This window comes from Delphinus delphis, chromosome 5 (assembly GCF_949987515.2).
Source record: "Delphinus delphis chromosome 5, mDelDel1.2, whole genome shotgun sequence".
NCBI classification, from domain to species: Eukaryota; Metazoa; Chordata; class Mammalia; order Artiodactyla; family Delphinidae; genus Delphinus; species Delphinus delphis.
Window position 1 is genome coordinate 134,915,958 of NC_082687.1, and position 24,471 is coordinate 134,940,428.

Sequence of the window (24,471 nt, forward strand, 5' to 3'; positions counted from 1 at the left end):
CTTTGTCATTACAAGTAATTTGTGGGAGATACTTTCAAACTAAGTAAAATTCCTTTTCTTCATCCAGCTTTCACCTACCAGTTTCAGCATCCATTGATTAATTCCTAACCCCATCAGTCTTTCTCTACTTATTAGGGGGACATTCTAAGAGTTTTCCTTCCTCCTCTGTTTGTGTATTTGTATCCATATCCACTTGGGCTCATGGATTTCTGTTTCATTTGATGGGTTATAACCCCATTATTTATTTTGATGATTACATTGTTCCGGATTTAGCTAGTGAGAGTCCTTTTCAAGCTGGTACAGTTTTCATGAAACTTGTCCCCATATTTCTTTGAGCACCTTCTTTCTAGCACGCAAGATGCTTCATGCTCATCTCATACTTTCCAGTGAGCCCTAGAAACCATTTGTTTTTAATGAATGTACCAATACAATGCATTCCAAAACATAGTTTATTTTGTAGTACCATTTGGGATTTATTTATGTTACCTGGGTTTGTTAACGTGTTGTTGGGAGAGAAGACCTTGTGATTATCTCATGAGTGGCTTTCTTTTTATGATACATGGAGACTCTTTATAAATAGATAGTATAAATCTACCTTATAGATAATTTAAACTAAGTTAGAGGTTTAAGTACTAAAACAACTGTTATCCTTTGAGCACTGATCATGTACCTGTAATTTTAATTCATATAGTGACCCTTGTTAGACATAAGGAAACTGAGCCTCAGAGAGGTTAATATACTGGTCAGAGTCACACAGCTAGTGAGTGATTGAGCCAGGGTTTCAATTCAGTTTGGTCTGACTTAAAGCTCACTTTTTTGGATATGCTTTGTTACGCTATAATACATTTCCTTGCTCTAAATGATAGAACTTGTACATGCTATTGGTGAATAACAAAAAGCTTGCTGTGGTTCAAGGTCTTTTCACCTGCTTCATAATTCTTTGTCGACATGAAAATCAAGTCTGCAGAATTAAAGTTTGTGGTTCATCACATTGTTCTCTGAAAGGAAAGTCTACTTGTTTTCATTAGAGAGTGATTTGGCTGTCCTAGTGTTTCTGTAAATACCCAACAATTCCCTAACCCTTTTATTTTCTTCCTATAGGAATTTGCTTGCTAGAAAACAAAATGCAAGACTTGACAAACAAAATGACTTGGGATGGAAGTTATTTGGAAAAGTACCACTCCGAGAGAATGCTCAGAAAGAGTCAAAGAAAATACAAAAGGTATACATGATACAGAAACACAGCAACGTGCGGCACAGCATGCATTTATGAACCGTGCAGAAAGGACCATTCCGGAGGCTTTGAGACTGGAAAGCTTTGCTTTCACTTGCATGCTAAGTACCTAAAATTTAAGTCTGTCTTCAGAATGTGGATGACTTTAACCTTTTTCACTTCTTATAGCTCGTATGCACACATAGGAAAGTTCCGTTGAGAGAGCTGGGCTTTAGATATTTATAACTTGATGAAATTTAATCAGTTTTTTTTCAATAAGAGTTGCAAATATGTTTACGATCTAATTTTTATTAATTGTGTTTGATGTGAAAGAATTCTCCCTCTCTGATCCCAGGGGTTTCTTGGGAAGGACTTAATCCTTCCAGTGCTTCCTTGGACCAGGAAACCTAGGGCCACTGTTACCCAGGCTGCAGTATGACCTCTTCCCCTCGCGGGCCGACGCTGCCCACATGTCTTGGGAGGAGAAGATGGGGTTCAGGGCCAGGCCAGCTGTGTGGAATCTCACCACCACTGGGCTACTTCACTCCCTGTGGAGGGAGTGATGCTAGCTGCTGGAGGCATGCGCTCATCTTTACGGGGAGGGGGGCTCAGGCACAGACTCAGCCAGGCCCCGGGTGTCAGCGGCCTCGGCAGCCCTGATTGTTACCACCCGCATCTTCTGCTTGGCCCTGAGTCCCAGCCGTCCTAACAGTGCAGTGCTTGCCCGAGCTGTGACACTGCCCCGCAGCAGCCTTACCCCCCAACCTCAGTTTTGTATTCACGGACAGTTGTTCAACAAACACTTCTAAGTGCCAGCACTGGAGTTAAGAGAGACGGCACTGCACCCAGGCTCCAGAGCACGCCTCTGGTGAGGGAGTGATGCCAGCGCAGGTGTCGCAGGTGCGTGGCAGGGAGGCCGGGCCTGGTGGGCGACGCGGCACAGAAGTCTGAGTTTAACGGTGTGACAGAGAATTAATAGTAATGGGGATCGTGTACTGAGTGATTACTATGTCCTGGCGATAAATGAGCCAGCGCGTGGGTTTCTAGTTCATTTAAAACTCGCAACAACCTTATGAAGAAGGCACTGTTACTGTCTTCATTTTACCAAAGAAGCCCTGAGACCAGGCTGAGTGACTTGTGCGGCTAGTAAGCGGCAGAGCTGGAGTTCAGCCCCAGGCATTTGGGCGCCAGGGCCCTCGCAGCTGCTGAGCCCCTGCAGGAAGGGAGGGGCAGGTGCTGGGCGGCTCGCGCAGCGTGAACCCAGGGAGCAGTGAGAGGGGCTGTCCATGGGGCCTGTGGGGTGGGATGTGATGCATGCAGAACCTGTCTCTAACCTGGAGGCTCTGGGGCGCCCCTGAAGGGTTTTACTCATGTAGGGAGTGAGGAGGTCCCCCTGGCGAGAGTGTGGCTCTTGGACTAGTCCAGGTGGGAGACAGTGGGGTCTGGCTCAGTGCAGTGGTGGCAGTGGGGCTGCAGAGTATTGCGGCCCTCTGAGGATAAACACGTGAGGTCCAGGGCTGCAGTGTGTGAGCACGTGCTGGGGCTCTGGCTTGGACAACAAGCTGGCTTTGCACGTATTTCATTTTTTATGTCTCGTCAAATTAAAGATGTTTTGAATGTTGTGTAGTGTTCCTTATAGCAGTTGCCTGGACCTAGGAAACTCACAAAGTAAATCAGTGTTGGAATTCATTTTTATAGACTGTTACATTTTAAATTTGAATCACTTATCGTGTAGGCTTGTTAAAATAGCATACAATTAAAATATGATGTGTTTGTATGCAGAGCTAAGCTATACATTTCTTAGGAAACTCAGTAGCTAACCTGTTATAAAATTCTTAAAGAAATCTATGGTTCTCAAAAAAGTAACCATCATGCTAAATAGATTTTCCCATGGCTCTTAATGTCACTTGCATCATGTTTGAATTTCTTTGTTATCTGTGTCGTACCGTTTTTTTAAGTTGAACGTGGATTATGTTCTTGGACTTAAAGGATTTTTGTGAACTGAAGTGACTAGGTCAGCTAATTATGTAGTAACACAGTACTGCAAAGAAGAGGGCCATCTGGCTCTAACCATCAATAATAAAGGATGTAATCGTACCTGCATGCGTCATACAATCCTGCCTCTGTCCTGTTTGCTCATGCTTTGTGTCTCTGGCCCTCTCATTTGTCACCCTGTCCCCTCCTCCCCCGAGCTGGCAAGGCCTGAGAGGGATCCAGAGCCGGGGACCTGCCCCTGGGAGGAAGCTCCTGGGCACCAGGCTCGAGCTGGCTGCTGTCACAGGTGTCGGCTCACACAGCCTCCCCTCCCCACTTTAGAGAGCCCATCACTGGGGTCCGAGTGTCCAGACTTGTGATCCCAAATGGTGACAATAACTCTAGTTAGAGCTAAAGCATAATTGAGGTACTTAGTAAACTCTAATTCCTTTTCCCTTTCTCTTTGGAAGTTTTTTATACTTGAGAGAGGTAGCATCACGTAGTGATTTAAAAGCATGGACTCTGGAGTCAGACTTATTGCGTTTGGATCCCAGCTCTGCTACACTTCGGCTGTGTGACTTTGGGCAAGTTCCTTAACCCTTCTGAGCCTCATTTTCCTGCTCTTTAACGTTAGGAGAATAATAGTACCTACCTCCGAGGTGGTGAGGATTAAATGAGTGAGTATACATCATGTGCTGCAAGCAGTTATGAATGTCCCAAGTGCTAGAAAGTGTCTGCTGGTATCATTGTGTGTTTCCTTTGACTGAGAAATGGACCACAGTGTGAGAGGGTGAGCCTGTGCCCTCCATAGATCCCTTAGTTTGCTTCTTCAGCAAACCTTGCGCCATTTTGGGGCCAGGTCTTGTACTGGGCACTGGAAACACAAAAGCGGATGGGTGGACATGTCTCAAGGAGCCCGTGGTGAGCCGAGGGTTCAGGTACGAACACCAGCCAAGATCTTTGGACTTGAAGGCTCGGGTTTGATTTCCGGCGTCCCCTCTTCTTGTCTGTATGACCTTGGGCCAGTGACTTCTCTGGTTCCTCATCTGCAGAATGGGCCTGTTAACTTATAAATTAACAGATAATGTATGTGAAGTATTTTTGCCCAATGTTTAGTACAGTGTGTGGCCCAGAGTTAGCACTCGGGTGTGGCTGTCGTGACTTTTTGTTAATAAATTGCTCCATTAAGTGGACTGGGTGCTGTATGTGGTTTGCCCAGGGTGCTCTGGGGCACAGCTGACTTCACTGTAACTGGGCCACATTCTCTTGGTTTGGGCCTTCTTTTTTGGTTGCCATTTTTAAGGAAATGATGCAATGTTATTGATACTTTCTGTTAACTCTTCAAATTTCATAAACATTTTGAAGTGCAAGTAATTTTCTGTCAGCTTGCATTATGATTTTTCCTAGGGGAAGCAAAAATGACCAAGAATAACTATGAGAATCACACTAAACCAGTGGTTCTCAAATTGTGGTCCCCAAGCTAACATCATCATCACCTGGGCATTTGTTAGAAACACAAGTTCTCAGGCCTCTCACCCCAGACACACTGAAACAAACTCTGGGGCTGGGGCACAACACGTTGTGTCTTAACAGTGCTCCAGGCATTTGTTCTAACACACACCAAAATTTATGAACCACTGCCGTGTGAGAAGGGAATGCTGGCTATTAGGAGGAAAATAGCCGTCTTTGCCCACAGCGGGTTAAATAAAGGGCCCAGGTATGCCGTGTACACTTTCGGCCATTGCTGGTGGACTGGCAAAGCTCTTGAGAATAAAGCCGGGGAGAAGGTATTTGAAGATAGCTGCCTTCAGATCTCCTGTCATTGGGTTTGTATGGACCAGGGCTCTGGCCAGATTGGTGCGGGTGGCGATGCTGTCACAGAAGTACAGTCCTTTGTTTGTGAATGAAGAGGAACCTTCTTTCTTGGATTCCATGGTCCTTTCACGTGTTCCACAAATTTGAGACACTGTGTGGATCAATCCTGGTTATTATAATAAAGGGCAAAGACTTATTCGGCCCCTGCCTTCACTGGAACTTACCAGGGGTCGGGGAAAGAAAGATTTGAACAAGTAACTCTACAGGTAATTGTAGCTGTGATAAATGTTGCGAAGGAGAAGTAGAGCGCAGCCGTCCTGAGACGCTTCTGTACCACTGAGCACATTTCTCTGAGATTGGTTTTCAGGTGACCTCCAGGTGCTAGGTCCAATGGTTATTTCCCTCAGCCCTTGTCCACTTCTCTGCTCCTTGGGAGGCTTTCTTACTGTGGCTTCCAGGTCACCACACTCTTCCTCCTTTTTCAGTTTCCTTTGCCGGGTGCCCTCAGCTTTCCAGCCCTCTGAACATTAGGGTGCCTCTCGAGCGCTTCTTCATCTGTGGGCGCCTCTGGGAGATCTCCGCTGGACTCAGGCTGCAAATGTCATGCCTACGCCGACCACCAGCCAGGCCTTCACCCCTGAACTCCAGACATAGGCAGCCAGCTGCCTACTGGACAGCTCCACCTGGACGTCTGATAGACATTTCGTGGCTAACAAGCACCGAGCTAAACTCTGATTTTCTTTCTTTCTTTTTCTTTAAAAAATTATTTATTTATTTTTGGCTGTGTTGGGTCTTCGGTGCTGCACACGGGCTTTCTCTAGTCGTGGTGAGCGGGGGCTACTCTTTGTTGTGGTGCGTGGGCTTCTCATTGCGGTGGCTTCTCTTGTTGCGGAGCTCGGGCTCTAGGCACGAGGGAGCAGTTGCAGCACATGGGCTCAGTAGTTGTGGCTCGCGGGCTGTAGAGTGCAGACTCGGTAGTTGTGGTGCACGGGCTTAGCTGCTCCGCGGCACGTGGGATCTTCCCTGACCAGGGCTCGAACCAGTGTCCTCTGCATTGGCAGGCGGATTCTTAACCACTGCGCCACCAGGGAAGTCCCGACTCTGATTTTCTTTTTCCACTCTGTCAGACCTGTTCCCTTTGCAGCTTTCCCCATTTTGGTGAATGACAGCCTTAGCCTTCTTTTTCAGGCCTGAAACTTTAGAATTGCTCTTGACTTCTCTTTCTCATACCTCGCTTCCAGTCTGACAGGTGTTTTGTTTTTGTTTAGGCTCTGTGGGTGAATCCGATGTGCCCTAAGGTTTGAGAAGTAGTGACTTGCTGGGAAATTTTGAGCCTCTGCTCCAGTGAGGTCATGTGGATGAAATCTTCTTAAAGAGGTGCTCCTGGTGTAGCCTTGGCAGGAGGTGGTTGTGGCTTTGTGGTCCGTTATTGGGAAGTGGGGAAGGGGCTCCTTTAGATAAATTAGTAATACTTCCCAGTTATATTCACGTGTAAAAGATGTATAAGATATTAACAAATTAAGAAAAAGGAAGCTGACTGTGATTTTCCCATCAGAAACCATGGAAGCCAGCAGGAATGATTTCAGCATTTTTAAAGTGCTGAAAGAAAAGAACTATCAACCCCAAATTCTATATCCAGCAAAAATGCCCTTCAGGAATGAAAGTGAAATAAAGATCTTTTCAGATAAAGGAAAACTGAGAGAATTTGTTGCCAGCAGATCTAAAAAAATTACTAAAGGAAGTTTTCCAGACAGTAGGGACATTATACGAGAAGGAAACTTGAAACATTAGGAAGGAAGAGGAACAGAAATGGTAAATGTCCACATGAATACAGTAGACCATTGTTCTCTTTATGAATTCTTTGAAATATGTTTGGTTTCAGCAAAAAGTATAATGTTGTATGGGGTTTTCAGCACATGTGGATGTAATACGTATTACAAATAAAACACGAAGGAGGAGGGGATATGATGGAAAAGTTTCTCCATTCCACTTGAAGTGCTAAAATATTGATACTAATTAGATTGTGAAAAATATATATTGTAAATCTCAGATCAACCACTAAACTACACATAGAGAGAGTGAAAAACACAGTATGTTAAAATAGAATTCTCAAAAGTTCCAAGAACTGAAATCAAGATAGGAAAGAGGAAATAGAAGAAGGAAAAATAGAAAACAAATAAGATGGTAGGCCCAAAGTGAAAGATACCAATAATTTACCTTCATGTAAATTGTGTGAGCATACCAGTTGTGTTTCTGAATGCTCAGTCCTGACAGATTGCTGTCTAAAAGAAATTCACTTCGGGCTTCCCTGGTGGCACAGTGGTTGAGAGTCCGCCTGCCGATGCAGGGGACGCGGGTTCGTGCCCTGGTCCGGGAAGATCCCACATGCCGTGGAGCGGCTGGGCCCTGAGCCATGGCCGCTGAGCCTGCACATCCGGAGCCTGTGCTCCGCAACGGGAGAGGCCACAACAGTGAGAGGCCTGTGTACCGCAAAAAAAAAAAAAAAAAAAAAAAGAAAGTCACTTCAAATATAAAGTAGGCAGTTGAAATTAAAGGATGGAAAAAGATAACACCACCATGAAAACATTAGCCAAAATGAAGATGGGGTAGATAGATTAGTATCAGAAAAAGTAGACTTCAGAGCAAAGAAAATTACCAGGGATAAGGTAAGGTAATTACCAGTGAAGACATAATGCTATTAAATGAGTGTGTACCTAATAAAAGACCTGCAAAACTACATGGTACAAAACCTGACAGATCTGAAACAGGTAGACAAATCCATAGTTACAACTGAAGTGTCAGCACCCCCTTTGTAATTGATAGAACTATTGACAGAATTAGCCAGGACATAGAAGAACCTACCGTCAGTGAGCCAGGCTAACGGACATTTAGCCTACCGTCAGTGAGCCAGGCTAACGGACATTTAGTTCTCTAAATGTCCGTTAGCCTGAGCCAGGCTAACGGACATTTAGAGAACGCTCCACCCTCCAACAAGAGCACACATTCTTTTCAAGCACACGTGGATGGCCACCAAGATAGACCATAACCTGCGTTATAAAAGAAACTAAATCGGAAAGGATTAAAATTACACAAAATACGTTCTCTAACCACAATGAAATTACACTAAAACAGTGACAGAAAGATAACAAGAACATCTCCCCAAACTTGGAAATTAAACAAGCAACATGCTTCTAAATATGTTTTGGAACAATAACGATGTCACAAGGAAAATGAGAAAATATTTTGAACTGAACAGAAACACAGCCTATCAAAATTTGTGGGGTGCAGTGCTTAGAAGGAAATTTATAGCATTAAACCAGTCAGATTAGTAAAGAAAAAAGTTCTCCAATCTAATTTTCTACCTTAAGAAACTGTAAAAGGAGCAAATAAACCCAAAGCAAGCAAAAGGAAGAAAATAATACACATAAGAACAGAAATCACTGAAATTGAAAGCAGAAAAATTAATAGTCAGTGAAACCAAAAGCTGGTTCTTGGAAATTATCAACAAAATCAAATGCTAACAAAACTGACAGAAAAGAGAGGAGAACCAAATTATCAGTAAGAGGAATGAAAAAAGGAGATACTACTGTAGACCCTGAAGAAATTAAAAGGATAATAAAAGAGAATGTTATGAATAAATCTATGTACGTAAGTTTGATAACTTAGATGGAATCGTCCATTTCCTTGAAAATCACAAATCACCAAAACTCACCCAGGATGCAATAGATAACCCAAGTTGTCCTGTAATTATTAATGAAATGGAAATTTTAGTTAAAAGCCTCCCGCAAAAGAAATCTCCAAGCCCAGAGGGGGTTTCATTGATGAGTTCTCCTGCATATTTGAAGAAAAATAACACCAATTTTCAAAGAGGAAGGACTGACTCATAATATGAAGCCAGTATTACCCTGATAGCAGAACCAGACAAGGACAGTACAAAAGAAGCACATTGGAGGCCAGTATCCCTTATGAAGACACACGAAGTCCTCAACACATTATCAGCAAATTGAATTCAGCAATACATTTAAATGTGGCATTTATCCAGGAGTGCAAAGCTGGTTTCTTATTTGAAAATCAATCAGTGTAATCCACTATTTTAACAATCTTGGGCAGATCTCACGGGTATTATCTCACTGTAGGAATCCAGTCTCAAAAGGTTACATATGTGCTGTATGATTTCATTTGTATGATATGCTTGAAGAGATAAAGCTGCAGTGCCAGGAGTGAGTACTAAGGGAGAGCATGGACGAGGTTTTGGGGAGGATGGCACTGTCCTGTATCTTGATTGTGATGGCTATAAGACAGCGTGTTTTAACAGTCCTAGAACTTACACACCAAAAAGCTAACTATATGTTAATTTAAAAAATAAAACTAACATGAATGAATGAATCAATCAAGCAGTTAGGGTACTTTTGACCCAGCATTTCCACTTCTAGGAATTTATCTTACAGATCAGTTACTGCGTAGGTAAACTGACGGTTTTATAAGGGTATTGATTGCAAAAGATTGGAAGATTACAAAAAAGATTGATTAGAAAAGACCGGAAGCCGTCTAAATGCCTGGCAGTAGGGAATTGGTTAAGTTCCGAAATGCAAGGCAGTGCATACCTTAAAAAAGCGAGCTGAATAACCATCAGTGTGCTCTGTATGCATGAGACACAGGCATATGCTCGTAAGTGCGGATGCTGTATCAGGGAGGCCCCTTCGGAAACTGATAATAATAGCATTGCTTTGGAGAGGCGAATGAACTGGGGGAGGAGGGAGACCTACTTTCACTGTTTACCCTTTGATACCTTTTGGATTTTATTTTGTGTGCACGTCTACTCTAAAAAAAGTTTTTAAAAAGTATGCAGAATGGTAGACGAAAAAGTGTTAAGGAATTTGGGCAAAGGACCACAAGACGAAACAAGAGCCTAATGGATACCCCAAACTACAGCTCACAGATTCCCATGTAGCTCGCAGAGGCGCACTACAAATTTGACACTGAGCTTCCTAGTGGTAGGGCAAAGAGGGCAACTTTACCCAGTGAGTGGTGATCCAGAGGAGAAAGCTGAGCCTGTTCTGGAAGGTTTGGCTTGTCCAGGTGGTAGGTGGCACGCGTGTACAGGACCAGGACCTTTCGGGTGAGGGTGAGTCTATCAGGAAATCACCTCATAAAATGTCTAATTGCTATTAATTTTGGATTTTAGAGAGGCAGCAAGTTAATTACGTATCAGATTTCTACATGATGCCTTTCTGGAAGAGAAAGAAAAGGGGGAGAGAGAAGAAAGGGAAATGGCAGCGTGGTCATTTAATTTGAACTTTGTTTTTATTCTGTGGGTAGATTGTCTCCTACTGTTGTCGTGGCAACAGTTAGTTGATCTGAGGAGTATAACTCTCTTACCTCAGATGCCTTTAATAATATAAACTGAAATTCTAGTGCATAGTGCTTCTTAAGGTTTGCTTGTTTTTCCTAATGTGGACACTTCCCCGTCAGTCTGAGAGGGCAGCATTCAGAGCACACTTTCAGTCTTACCGCTGTGGCTCCCAGGAAGAGACAGGAGTTCAGAGAACAGGAAATGGACAGATCTTTACTGGGACCACTAACAGTGCTGGGGTCAGAGGGGTCTCAGGCTTGGGAAGGCAGGGGGCCTGGGAAGGACTCTAACTTTAGGATCACAGAGCCCCTTGTCTGTGTCCTGATTCTGTCACTCATAGTCAGTTGTGTGACTTTAGGCCTCCGAATTGACTTTGCCTCTGTGACCTTGGTCTCCTCCTCTGCAAAGATAATGCCCATCTTGCCTGTGCTCATGAAGGTTCAGTAGGATGAAGTGTGGGTGTTCCTGGAGCAGTGGTTGGTGTCTAGTGGGAGCTCAGTAAAGGTCAGTGGTTTCTCTTGTTCTGGTCTTACATCATGGCTACATCTTTACTCCTCTGAGTGGATAAAAACAAAAACTTTGCTGTTGCTCAGGCGTGTTCAGTGTGTTTGGGAACTTGCCGTTGCCAAAATCAGTCTTGGATTCCATCTGAAATGGCTTAAAAATTGTTTTTTTTTTCAAATTATAAAAAATAGTTCATGAAAAAATACCTGTAAAATACCCAAATGATGGAGGTGGGCAGAATCAAATGGGAAAGCCTCTTCCCCCCGAGACTCCACAGCCCCTTCCTGGTTGTAGTCTCTGACCGTTTAGTGCCCACCCTCCCAGGCCTTTCTCTGAGCCAGATTACGTTTGTGTACGTTTCACTCACATGCATACGTTTGTGAGAGAGTTGTGCAGCTTCCCTCTGGTGTGTACACGATCGGTTCTCAGGAGACCCGCCCAGCACTGACCTTGAAGGTGCTGTGGCCGGGGCTCTTCGGAAGCGACCGTCCGTGTTCTGAATCCACTTTCTGACCGACTCTGGGCTCAGGCGATAGTGTCTGCAGTTGGGTGGCCTGTTGAATAAGCTGAACCAGAAAAGCACGTTTCCTGGAAGTAGCTGAATCGAGGCAGCTTCCTAGGAAGGCCTGGGGAGGTGGCCCTTGGGAGCTTTCACATGCTTTTGCCCTTCCCCGAGCAATTTAATGTGTTGATATGAAAATACTGACAGCCAAAGAAAACTGCTTTTTTCACATTGATCTAATTCCCGATGGAAGGTTGAGATTTTAAAGTATTAGATAATCTCTAAACACTGTTGGATCAGCAGGGGAGACGCTTCTTGGGTCTTTGCCAGGCCCGGCTGGCTTGTCTTGGGCTGTGGTGCGTGGTGCAGGGCCCGGAGCACAGCTGGCCTTCCCGAGGAGGCGTCATTGGCAAGCGCCCGCCTAGACTTGGAGAAACCTCAGATTTGAGAAGAGCAAGGCTGTTAACCTTGCTTTCCTTCGAGTTAAGTTTCCTCTAAACTCCCCTTTAAGTTGCTTGTCTAAGTTGGACTCAGAATATTACTTAACATCTTGTCAGCGTGTGGAAGCACTTTGGGTGGAGTCTTCTCTTTGGTGCTGGAAACTCCGTGATATCCCTAATTAATAGGCAAGTGTTGCATTTGTTCCTTGATCTTATGCCTGTGTCTGGTAGTTAACAAGGCCTTAGGGCCACAAAGGGAACACTATTTGGGGATCCTAGTTCAGAGGCAGTGCATTAGGGGAGTTGATAGGAAGAGGCCCTGGAGCCAGACTGCCTGGGTTTAAATCCCACCCTGCATCTGACCAGCTGTTTACTTAACTGGGGAAGTTACTCAGAGCCTTAGTTGCTGCATCTAGGGAGAAGAGGGGGGTAGGGGAGATGATGGTGATAGTACCTATATTCGTTTCCTGTTGCTCCTGTAATAAGTTACCACCAACTTGGTGGCTTAAAACAATTCAGATTTATTCTCCTATAGTTTGGGGGTCAGAAGTCTGAAATGAGTCTTCCAGATTAAAATCGAAGTGTTGGCAGGGCTGGTCTTTTTAGGAGCTCCAGGAGAGAATCTGTTCTTTCTTTTCCAGATTCTATAAGCTGCTGGCATTCCTTGGCTTGTGGCCAAGGAATTTCTGTTCCCATCAACACACTGCCTTCCCCTTCGATAGTCACATCTCCCTCTGCTTCCATCTTTTTTTTTTTTTTTTAATAAATTTATTTATTTATTTTTGGCTCTGCTGGGTCATTGTTGCTGCTCATGGGCTTCCTTGAGTTGTGGCGAGCGGGGGCTGCTCTTCGTTGCGGCGCACAGGCTTCTCGTCATGGTGGCTTCTCTTGTTGCGGAGCACGGGCTCTAGGTGGGCGGGCTTCAGCAGTTGTGGTGCGTGGGCTTCAGTAGTTGCGGCTCGCGGGCTCTAGAGCACAGCCTCAGTAGTTGTGGGCTTAGTTGCTCCGCGGCATGTGGGATCTTCCCGGATCAGGGCTCGAACCCATGTCCCCTGCATTGGCAGGCGGATTCTTAACCACTGCTCCACCAGGGAAGTCCCTGCTTCCATCTTTTAAGGACACTTGTGGTTATTTTGGGCTCACCCAGATAATCGACGATAATCTCCCCATCTCAAGGTCCATAACATTAATTCCATCTGCAAAGTCACTTGTGCCATGTAAGGTAACAGTCCCAGGTCCCAGGGATTAAGACATGGGCATGTTTGGGGGCCGTCACTCAGCGTAGCACAGTACTTACCTCATGGGATTGTTAGGGTTGAATGAGACTCATCGGGTCCTAGCTCAGATGCTCCCTCCTAGGTGGTGTCTTCTAAGAAGTTTTCCCTGACCACCCCGTCTGAAGAACCACCCACTGTCGCCCATCCGTTGTCACTCTGTCACAGAACTCTCAGGTATTTTCTGCACAGCCCATGAAACCTAGGACCAGACCTTGTTTGGTTCTCACTTTATCTCCAGGGCCCAGAATAGTAAGTACCTAGCTTTAGTGAATGGTTAATACAGGTTTGTTAAATGGATGAATGTCAAAATTTCAAAACATTCCACTTTGTAGACTTTCTTCTTATCTCTATGACAACAGAGACATTTCCCCATATCATTAAATATTCTTCCATGATCTCGTTTTTACTCACTAAGTAATGGCCTTTGTGTAGCTGTATCATGGTTCACTTAACCAGTCTCCCAGGTTGAAGTCGTTCCTTCAGTGACCTTTTTTTTTTAAAATAGATTTATTTATGTATTTATTTGGCTGTGTTGGGTCTTCATTTCTGTGCGAGGGCTTTCTCTAGTTGCGGCGAGTGGGGTCCACTCTTCATTGCGGTGCGCGGGCCTCTCACTGTTGCGGCCTCTCTTGTTGCAGAGCACAGGCTCCAGATGCGCAGGCTCAGTAGTTGTGGCTCACGGGCCCAGTTGCTCCACGGCATGTGGGATCTTCCCAGACCAAGGCTCGAACCCGTGTCCCCTGCATTGGCAGGCAGATTCTCAACCACTGCGCCACCAGGGAAGCCCTTCAGTGACCTTTTGATCCTGTGAAACCTGGTGGTCTAGCAAGGTTGGGTTTGTCAGCCTGTCTCTTAGGATGCTGCATCAAACAAATCACCCAGTCTTCCCTCCTTGATCTCAAAGGATAGAGACAACAATGTTGTAGGTTAATCAATAAGCAAGTAAATCCAGTGTGCTGGTGGAGATACAGGAAGCAGGGGGATGAGTGCTGGTTAACGCAAAAACTTCAGGAGGAAGAATTCTTTTCAGGTGGATTAAGATAGAAGTCACATCTAATGCCAGATTGAGATAGAGAAAAAGCCTCTGTTAACGTCTTATATTTGCCTTAAGTTTCAAAATTTAGTAAAAGTCAACCTGTCATCACATGGTATAATAGTTAAACCTTTCTGAATGGTACCCAGTTCCGAAATATGTGATAGAAACTGTTGGTAAAGTAACCTGCAGGTTACAGCCTGTCAGAGGAGATAAGCAGTGTGCTTTGGAAGCACATCTTAATGTGTATTTAACACATGCTTAATGCGTCTGTCTCATATTTACATTTAGTGAGCCTGTGGGCCCCGGTTGGCTGATGTCTACAGTATGCATAGCACTACGTGTTGGTAGGAGGCGTGGAGGGGCTGAGAACCCACGCCTCGCTGTGAGAAGGACGCCAGCTCTCTTCCAGTTGCAGGAATTATTTCTGGAAAGTCACCAGTAACTCCTCAGGCCAGGTCAGCTGCCTCCTGGGGCTCCTGGAGCCCTCAGATTTCTCTCAGTCATAGGACTGAGCACCCGTATAGTGTGGTAATTGTCTGTTTGCTGGTCTGTGAGGGACTTGAGGGCAGGGACCTTGTTCATCTTTATTCTTAAGGCCAAGCACCATAAGTGCTTATCGGACGGGTGCAATGAAGGATGGAACAGTGATGCTGAGTGTCTCCTCTGTGCCATGTACTTTGTTAGCAATCAGCGCGGAGAAGACTACAGTAAGACCCCGCCCTCGGAGGTTTCACAGTCTCTTGAGGGAAATAAGTATTAATCAGAGAGTCATGTAATTACAAGTTGTGATTAAGTGCTATGAGAAAACAGAACCTGATGCTAGGAGAGAGAGGAACCAGGGCCTTGCTGTAGTTTACATGGTAGGGCAGGAAGTGTTTCTGTGGGATGTGTATTTAAGATGAGATCTAAAGGGTTGGTCATCAGTCTTCTTACTGGTTTATTCCCCTTGTGAAGAAAAATTTCAAACCTGGAGAAGGGTTCAAGGAATAATTTAATGATGAACAGCCATATGTGCTCCACTTAGATTGAACAGTTGTTGACATTTTTCCATATTCACTTATTGTGCCTCTTTCTAGTTTTAAAAAATGGAATCATTTGAAAGTAAGTTGCAGATATCATGACATCTTATCCATAAATACATCAGCATTCATTCAGCTCTCTACACAACCATGAAGGTGTTATCAGGCTTAAGAAAATTATCAGTTAATTTCCATAATAGCATCTTACCATGACCATGTTCAGACCATGTTCGTGACCAGATCATGTTCTGCTTTCTCTAGTTACACCAAACTGTTCTTCATGAACCAGCCTCCAGTCAGGTTTGTGTATTGCCTTTAGTTATTTGTCACTTTATTCTCTTAAAACAGTTACTCTACCATTCTTTCATGACATTTACCTTTTTTTTTTTTGAATGATCTTGTTAGTTAAAGGTTCATTTAACACATTGAGGAGATGCATTAAATCAGTTAAATGAACCAGTAAGATGGTAAAATTGATTCCAAAGGCATTTGAGGAACTAGGTATTTATAGACATAAAACCAAAAGAGTTAGAATAAGGTTGCTACATTAGATTAAGAAAACATCATCTTCAGAGTTATCTATTCTATTGGACATAAATCCGCAAGTTAATATGTCACTTCACAGTGTCTGGGCTCTAATAGAGTAGTAAGTAGCACAGGCACATTCTCCTAGAGAATTAAATAAACCTCAGGCAGGCATATTAAAAACGCCCAGGTAGGGGCTTCCCTGGTGGCGCAGTGGTTGAGAGTCCGCCTGCCGATGCAGGGGACGCGGGTTCGTGCCCCGGTCCGGGAGGATCCCACGTGCTGCGGAGCGGCTGGGCCCGTGAGCCATGGCCGTTGAGCCTGCGCGTCCGGAGCCTGTGCTCCACAACGGGAGAGGCCACAGCAGTGAGAGGCCCGCGTACCGCAAAAAAAAAAAACAACAAAAAACGCCCAGGTATAAATGGAAAAGGCACCTCTCCTCCATGCTTTTGTCTTATTTCCAAATTTTGAATAATTTTTTTATAACAAGGCTTTCCCTAATCATTCCAGCCAGAATCAGCCTCTCCAGTTTTATCCTATTACTTTTAAAAAATGGCTTTATTGTGGTATAATTTTTATACCATAGAATTCACTCATTGTACATGTTCATGACTTTTAATAAACTTATGCAGCTATGCAACTGTCACAGCAATCCGGTTTTAGAATATTTTCACCCCTCGACAAAGTCCCCTCACGCCTGTTTGCAGTGGATCTCCGCTTCCGCCTCCAGCTCCAAGCAAACGTCAATTAGCTTTCTCTCTAGAGAAGGAAATTTCATATAAATGGAATCATGCACATTACCTTTTGTCTGGCATCTTTTCACTAAGCACAATGTCCCTGAGGCTCACCCGTGTGGTGTCCATGTGGTAGCGTGTATCAGTGCCCTTTTCATTGTTGCGTCAGTGCTGTTTATGCATTCCTCACTTAATGGGTTTTTGGAATTTTTTTTGGTGTTGGGCTCTTATGAATAATGCTGCTGTGAACATTTGCAGGCAAGTCTTTTTGTGGGTGTATTTTTTATTTCTCTTGGGTGGGTTCCTAGGAGTGCGGTAGGTGTATATTGAACTACGTAAGAAACTGCCAGATTGTTTTCAAAAATGGCTGTAACTGCTAGTGACTTATGAAAATTCCAGATTCTCCACATTCTCGCCATCACCTGTCATTGTCTGTCTTCTCGATTATAGCTTGATGGACATTGTAGGCTCCTTCTGAGTGAAGAAGTTTCTGGTGGCAACTTGGTAATGCTATCATCCAGAAAATCAGCTGCGGAAAGCGTGGTACCATGGTCTGAGGACTTGTGAGTTCCCTTCCGGAAGGAGAGTCTGTGTTGTCTCAAGCCCAGTTTGTTCAGCACTTGGACATTGGACCCATGGGCTGACCAGAAATAATTTTGACCTTGTGCAGATTTTAAAGACTTAAAACATTGAGGTATGCTCTCCAAACAGTGGAATGCTGCCGTCCGAAGTGTACTCTTCAGTTAGTTGTGATGAATGTTTATCAAGACGATACTTCTGGCACCCCCTGGGGATATGTTCTGCCCCTTCCCAGTCAGTCCCCGAGAAGCAGTCACTAGGCAGATTTCCATCACTAGGTGTTCCTGCGTGCACCCTGACGCTCTGATTGAACTGATCTTACTGTGGAAAGCATTTGATCCGCAGTAGCGTATAAAGAAGAGAATAAAATGGCTCATAGTCACTCCACTACCCAGAGGTTACTAGTGTTACTATTCTTATGTAGTGCCTTCCGGTAATGTACTTGTGTCATTTTTTAGAAAATCTCACAAAGCAGAGCTTTGGCGTACGTTGTTTGGCGTGTCACCGCTTCCTTTTTGGAGTGTACGTTTTCCAGCGTGATATTTGTGTGCTGAGGACGCAGCCTAACTCGCTTGGCGCGAGCATTTAGGCCCGGTTTGTATCGCGGGCGGACAGCCCGCGTCTGGACTCCCCGCTTGCGTGGGCACGTCCGGTGTCTGAGGGCGCCGCGCGACCTTCCCTACCTGGGCGGCCAGAGGAGGAACCCTTTGGGACTTGGGGGACCCGGGTCCTCCCCCAGCCCCGCCCGGCGCCCAGGGTCCCGGCGAGCCAGGCCTGACGCGCCGAAACCGAGCCGCGGATCGGCTGCGCGGCATCTGCGCGCGATTGAGCGGCCTGCCGCCCCCGCCCGGCCGCCGGAGCCGCCGCCCGAGGTCCCGCCGCGGAGCCCCGCTTGCTCGCTCGTTCGCCGGCTCACTCGGGCATGGAGCCGCCGGCCGCGCGCCTCTGAGCCCCGCGGCGTTCATGGTGAGTGGGGCCGGGGCCCCGCCCGCGCCCCTCCGGGGGTCTGCCCGCCCGTCACCGGCCGGAGGCCCCAGCGTGGGTGCGCCCGTGTGCATGTGTGTGTGTTACACGCATCTGTTCCAACGAGCTGAAGCTTGCATGTGGCCGCGGTGATGCGCCTTCCTCCCCCCTGCCATTCTTTGTCTGTGATTCCATGTAATTTCCTCACAGCGTTGAGTTTTAATGGGTACAGTGGGGGACTGTAGGAGAGAGAGCCAGCGCGTCCTAATTCTTACCACCCAGAGGGGGATCGCACCCTGTGTTCAGACTGAGGTCAGTCCAGGCCAGGCACCCCTCTTAGAGGCCTGAATGGCATTCATTGCCCGTGATCCTGGGGGCAAGAAGCCTTTGTACGGAGCTCAGGCTGTACCCCGTTTGCTCAGGGTCCGAGTAAGGTGGTCAGATCGTAGCAGTAACCAAGCTTGTTAAAACCCACAGTTCAGTTTTAACACATTTCATTCACCAGCCCACAGGTGAACTTCTGTGTTCTACATGTTTTGTAAGTAACATGACAATTAGAAAGGCCCCCTGAGAGTTGCTGTCCCAAATGCCAACATTTCTGGTAACCTAGAGGATGCTTTCTGGGAAAAAGACTGTGGTAAGGAGAGAAAAGAGTTGAAGTCTGAGGAGCCCTTCAGAGGATTCCGGAGGGTCCTTCTTACTGTGAGGTCAGCCTCATTGGTCACCAGTACTGTCGTTTTGGAAGTCCCAGCATTTGTAAGACCTGTTCAGGCCACTCTTAACCACTAAAAATGGCAAAATAGAACAGATCTCGTCCCAGATTGTGAGACAACACCCCTCTCCCCCCAAAAGTTGCTTGTTATAAATGGCAAAGTGTGACGCCAGCTGCAGTGTTCTGGGCTCTTTACTTTCATCTACTCTTCACAACCTTATTAAGCACCACTCTTAGCGGGAAGTGTTGTGAAAAGTACTTCTGCGGCAAAATAATGACAGTAATACTCCCTGTCATTTTGAGGCACCTGCTATGGCCATGTGTCTTTCGTTAATTCATTCTCATTTAATAGGTGGGGAAGCAGGCTTGGAGGGGCGAAGGAACATGCCCAAGGTCACACTGCCGTTGGTGATGATCTGGAGGTGATGGTTCAGACCCAGGCCTGCCGCCAACTCACAGTGCTTCCTCTGCAGGGTCCTCAGCCGGTGCCCACAGGGTTGCCGTACTCTCTGTCCCTCACGCTGGTTTCACGTCAGTCTGTTCATAGGTGCCACGTGGTGACCTGCTATGCTTTATTCCAGACGTACCTCTAAAACCCCCTCGTTATTTTAAAAGGCTAATCTTGATGCTATACCAGTTGAGTCCAAGGCTTAAGCACAGGTTTTAACTGATGAGCCTCTCTCCTTGTAACTAACATAGATTTCCAGGAAGCTAGGGGGCTTCTGTTACCATGTTTGGGCGTAATTGGCTGTCTTTTACAGCACTCTTCCAGTTCTGTGCGTAGCAGTCACACCCCTCTTGTCATCCTACCAGGAGCACTTTCTTTACTGTTTGAGGATCTTGATCTTCTCCTCTTACACAGATGTCTGTCGAGGTAGACATTTTTTTCTTTTCTTCTTCAACTGGCAGATTATAACTTTATTTAGGAGTCTGATGCCCCGTCCTTATCTCCAGCACTGTTCAGATCATGCACATGATGCAGACCTTGCCATTGGATGTATCGAATGGGCGCATCACACCTCACACTGTTTACTTTCGGGCTCTACCCCGGTCTAGCTCTTCCTTTCTCTCTCTCGCTTGGTCTTGGCTTGTCCCGTCAGCTCTGGGAAGCTTGTTGTTGAGACCATGAAGTCTAGAACAGAACTTGGACCCGGCGTCATTCGCCACGTAATAAAGCGTTCATGCTCAGAGAAGAGAAGAGAAGCCTGTTCGCCGTCATCTCCTGGCTGCTGCTTGTGCTGTCGGGCTGCCCCTCCCTCACGGCTTCCAGCCCAGCTCTCCCCTGTCCTTTGTCCATTGAGATGGCACCCTTTATGAGCTGTTTCCTTTGATTCTCTCCAGCCACAGGTGTCCTGTCCTTGGGGCTCCCACATTTTTTATCGTCTGCTCTGGTTTCATAGCCTCTGCTGGCATCGTACTGCCCCTGCTAGAGTGAGTGAGCCCTTCAAGGTGGGGTCTGCAGGTCTGCTAAAGTGCCAGGCCCCTTCACAGATGAGCTCCTGGCCCCTGTGTGGAGTTGAGGCTCTGCTCGGCTGTCCTGGTGTACTGCTTTCTTCCTGAACCTTTGCTGCATTATCAGACCACAGCCGCACTTAGCCCCCAGTTGGGTGCAGTAGGCTTTGTTTGCTGCTGTCTCTCTGGTGTTGGTCTTACCTTCCCAGCAGGATACAAGCACCACTCTGGGCAGGGACTGTGACCTCTTCTAAATTAGTGACTTGTAAACTTTTTATTCTGACACAACACCCCACCCCCATCCCTGGGTTAGAAAATTTAGGTTGAGACTCATTTCTCTCAAGAAGGCATAGCTATAAGTAGGTACAGAACTGAAACAAACTGTCCTTACTATGTGCACTCTGTATTTTTGTGTTGTTTGATTTAAAAAAAATACTGTCGTGACCAGTAAAACTGATTTGCCACTAGAACTTTGCAGAACCCTGTTCTAAATTCCCTCTAGGGTTATGCGGCGTGTTGGAATCTGTAGTGGTTCCTTGAATGGATGGTTTATACTGATGAGCCTGCAGGACTTCTGATGAGCACAGCAATGAATGGTATTGTTACTTGGTTTAAACCAAGAGACTTCAACTTGATCCCATAAGGGCCCCAAGAGGAGAAGAAACTTTGGAACGATGAGTTGCACCGGGGCTGGGCCGACCCCACCATTTGCCTGGCACACAGAAAGGGCTCATACTTTATGGGCAGCCGTTGAATGTTTGTCTCGTGATCTCATCATCACAGGAGTCTTCACAGTTGCTACCGTTTTATAGCCGAGAGAGAAGCAAGATGATTTGCCCCAGATCAGAGCCAGGACGTAGATTTAGAACTCAGTCTTTTCGCTTCCGAAGCCCTAGCTCTTGCCATGTCACATGCTGACCTCAGTGTTGGTAACTCACAGCTGAAAGTTGTTTGTCCTGAGAGTGAATCGTCCCCTTTCTTGTTCCTGAAGTTGGTTTGTCTGGCTGGGAAGATGAGCTTACTGTCGACCCCTCTAGGTAGCAGTGTGAGAACTACATGTGGAGTAGGATCTGTTAACAATTTCCAAAGCCATTCGTATTCTGAAATGCCATTTAGAATTTTGAAAAGGCTTTCCCTGGGATTTCAAGTATGGACAGGCCAGGCCTCCTTTTTTTTAAATCATGCGGGGCTCTGTGTGGTTCAAACATAAGTATTTGACTTGCATCTGCACTTAATTCACTATTACAGGTTTGTGTCATAGTTGAAAGCTTCATTTAGACTGAATATAAATGATTAAACTGGATCATGCATTCTAGCGAGTGGCAGTCTGCGGTGAGCAGTGCAGGGGCAGAGCCAGGGTGCTGGCCTCTGGTCCAGCTCCTCTAGCCCCAGCCCGGCCTCCACCTTACGGCAGCTCCTCTCTCGGGGTTGTGGGGAGCTAGTGTGAAGGGCAAGTTGAGCCAATTCCGTGTGTGTAAAGTGCTTGGCCCGTTGCGACTGTGCTGCTTGTTACCGTTTGTGATGGAGCCTCCGAGCTCTAACTGAAGAGACTGATTTTTTTAAAATCACAAGTCAAGGCATTTAATTAACTTTACAACGCGTCTTCGTACCTGTGCTCTTTGCAGACCTCGCAGGGCTCCTTGATTGTTGTTTGGCCATAGAGCATTTTTTCTGCCTTATACAGTTTCAAGCCCGAGGAGAAAAAGGGTCATGGCAGACGGCAGCCAGGGCCAGCCTTTACGGAGCACTTCCTCTGCACCCAGAGGCTTGTGCGGACTGCTTCACAAGCCTCTGCCACTCCTTAGACAGCCCTCTCTGCTAGGTGCTGTTTCCCTTTTTGCAGATGTGGAAATGAGGTGCAGGGATTCTAAGCTGTGCTTTGCCGGGGGTCACAGCTAGTTCCTGGTGGATCTGAATTTGCTCCCAGGCCCGTCTGGCCCCGAAGACCACACTTAACTCGAGTAGGACCTGGCCTTTTCCCTCCAGAACTGCACACCTGTTTGTTGAGTATATCCACACGAGAGGTTGGGCCTGCGCAGAGTGGCGGAGTGGGGAGTCCTGCAGGCCCGGCTCCTTGCTGGCTATGGACTTGGGGGCAAGTCACTTCACTCTGAACCTCAGTGGCCCTACCTGTCAAATGCGGTGACACTTGCCATAGGGATCGTTATGGAGATAAAGTTAAACTATGTGTAAAGCACACAGAGCCAGTGGAGGTGGGCATCCGCACGCTGGGGCCTCTGCCTTCGGGGCTCAGCGCCTTCGGCCTTGGCATAGAGCTCACTAGACCCGCATCAGCAAGTAAGTAGCACCTTGCAGGGCGTTCGCTAACAATTCTTGTTAATATGCAGCGTGCCTCAGGATCTTTCTCAGCACACACCTTCTGGTAGACTTCCTATAGAATACAAGATTTTACGTCGGGTGCGTATGTAGAATCTGATGGCTGCATAGGGTACTTCAGATGGCTGTTTAATAGCTTGTGAAGTTGCAGCTGAGTGCTTGGCATGTGGAGGTGCTCAGATGTTTGAATGGATGACAGAGTGAGTCCATTTTCTCCGCTTTGGGTGAGTGGAGGTCGTTTTAGATTTTAATGGAACCATTTTACACCGGGATAAACAGTGTTAAGACATCTAACCTTGTACATCCAGATGTACAGAAACTGCCCCACCCGCCTGTTTCTTGGTGCACACGCGTCTCATAGCCTGTGGGTTTTGAGGAAAAAATTTTTTCTTTTAACTTTTTAGAAGCCTCTGTAGGCTTTCCTGGCTGAGAGAATAATTGCTTGCCAAATAATTTTACCAGTAACACCCCGCTTGACAACTAGTGTTAATAAAATTCATTTAGCAATTCATCACTTTCCACTCCTGATACTGCTTCTATTGTATCGGGAGTGGTTATTTAAATCTTAGTTTAATCTACTGGGTTGTTTGTCCTGTCTTCCCAGTTAGGTTGCCTTCCCTTAAGGGAGGGTCCTGAGAGCCTTGTCTATAATAGGCAACAAGAGAACACTGTTTTTTTATTTTTACAGAGGGCTAAGGGTACACATGCACAGGCACGCATACACACACAGTTGCAGAAACTGGACTCTTTGGCACAGATTACTTGGCTCTCCTGAACTCTGCTGGTTGGGTGTTTGGAATGTGGGTCACCAGGTGTGACTGAGGTTTTGTGGTTGCAGCTCATAGGACGAATTAATGACCTGGAAGTGTGGAGGCCGCTCGTAGATTTCCAGGGCATGGCACAATTATTCGTGTAACAGCTTGCAGTGATGGCTTCGCACAAAGATGTTAAAGAATTTCTTTCTTGACGTTTCTGCTTTAAGAAAATGAAACAGCTTTCATCACCTTCAAGCAAAAGATTTTTAATTTTTAAGCCCATCCTCATTTCAGGAAAGGTTTGAAAGGCAAACAAAAATAGATAAAATGCTGTGGGGTAAAAGGAAATGCATTAGAAATTTAGGGTGGGAGTGGGAGATGAAGCCAGGGGTGGGCGTCAGATGAATGCTAGAATTGGCTATCACTCTGACTCTGAGCTTCCCTGTGACCACTGCAATAATCAGTTCAAATTTACGGTGTCCAGAAGACAGAATACACACCCCTTACCCAGAAGCAGCCTAGGAGACCCGAGTCGATGTTTGCGGGCCCTTAGAGGAGCAGCTGGGATGATGAGATCCTTAGCGACTTCCCTACCAGTATGGGAAGCCCACAATCCCCATAACGTGATGGCCTGAACTGCAGAGCTGAACCCCTTTCATGGGCAGTTTTCCCTTCTAAAGAGCAAGAAATATTTTCAGTGTATCATCCTCAAAATCGACTTAAAGGACTTCACAACAAAACACCTTGCTTACTTTGAAAAGGGCTTCGTAATATCAGAATTGGCCGGGCCTGGAGTTATCCCTGGTTTCTTTGTCCTAGGAATATGAAGACAAGGCTGGACGACCTAGCAGGCCACCCTCTCCAAAGCAGAATGTGAGGAAGCATCTTGACTTTGAGCCTCTTTCCACCACCGCACTCATCCTGGAAGACAGACCAGCGTGAGTCTGAAGAAGAGTCTGTGGAGAGTTTGTTTTCAGGGATAAGTACATTTGCTAGTCACCTTTTCATTAGAAAAGGGGAAGAAAGATTAGCACGTCACTTACTAAAAATGCGGGGCCCCTCTTCATTCCCTCCACTAATGTGTATTCTATATGATAGCATGACTGATGTGGAAAACTTTCATTTAACGTAGAAGTTTTTGATCAGGATTTTCCATTCAGGTGATTTTTTACTTTAATTTAGCATTTCCAGATGCTTAAGTAGCTGTTATTAATTGTAGACTGGCTTGTAACGGTAAGAAGCACCAGGAAGTATACTCGAAAGTGGGTGTTCTGGAGGCAT

At 46.0% G+C, this 24,471-nt stretch overlaps 1 protein-coding gene across 4 annotated transcripts in view; it reads left to right on the top strand.

Moving 5' to 3' along the window:
* The window catches only part of TBC1D14 (TBC1 domain family member 14), a 103,233-nt gene that overhangs the window by 45,270 nt on the left and 33,492 nt on the right, over nucleotides 1–24,471 (top strand). For 3 of the 4 annotated variants that reach the window (XM_060013028.1, XM_060013026.1, XM_060013027.1), the window contains exons 3-4: nucleotides 1,102–1,222; nucleotides 24,010–24,128. In XM_060013028.1, coding sequence (XP_059869011.1) covers nucleotides 1,102–1,222; nucleotides 24,010–24,128 — 240 coding nt within the window. Of the gene's footprint in view, nucleotides 1–1,101; nucleotides 1,223–17,490; nucleotides 17,938–24,009; nucleotides 24,129–24,471 lie in introns of those variants that run through there. The other variant, XM_060013029.1, reaches the window with a different exon arrangement.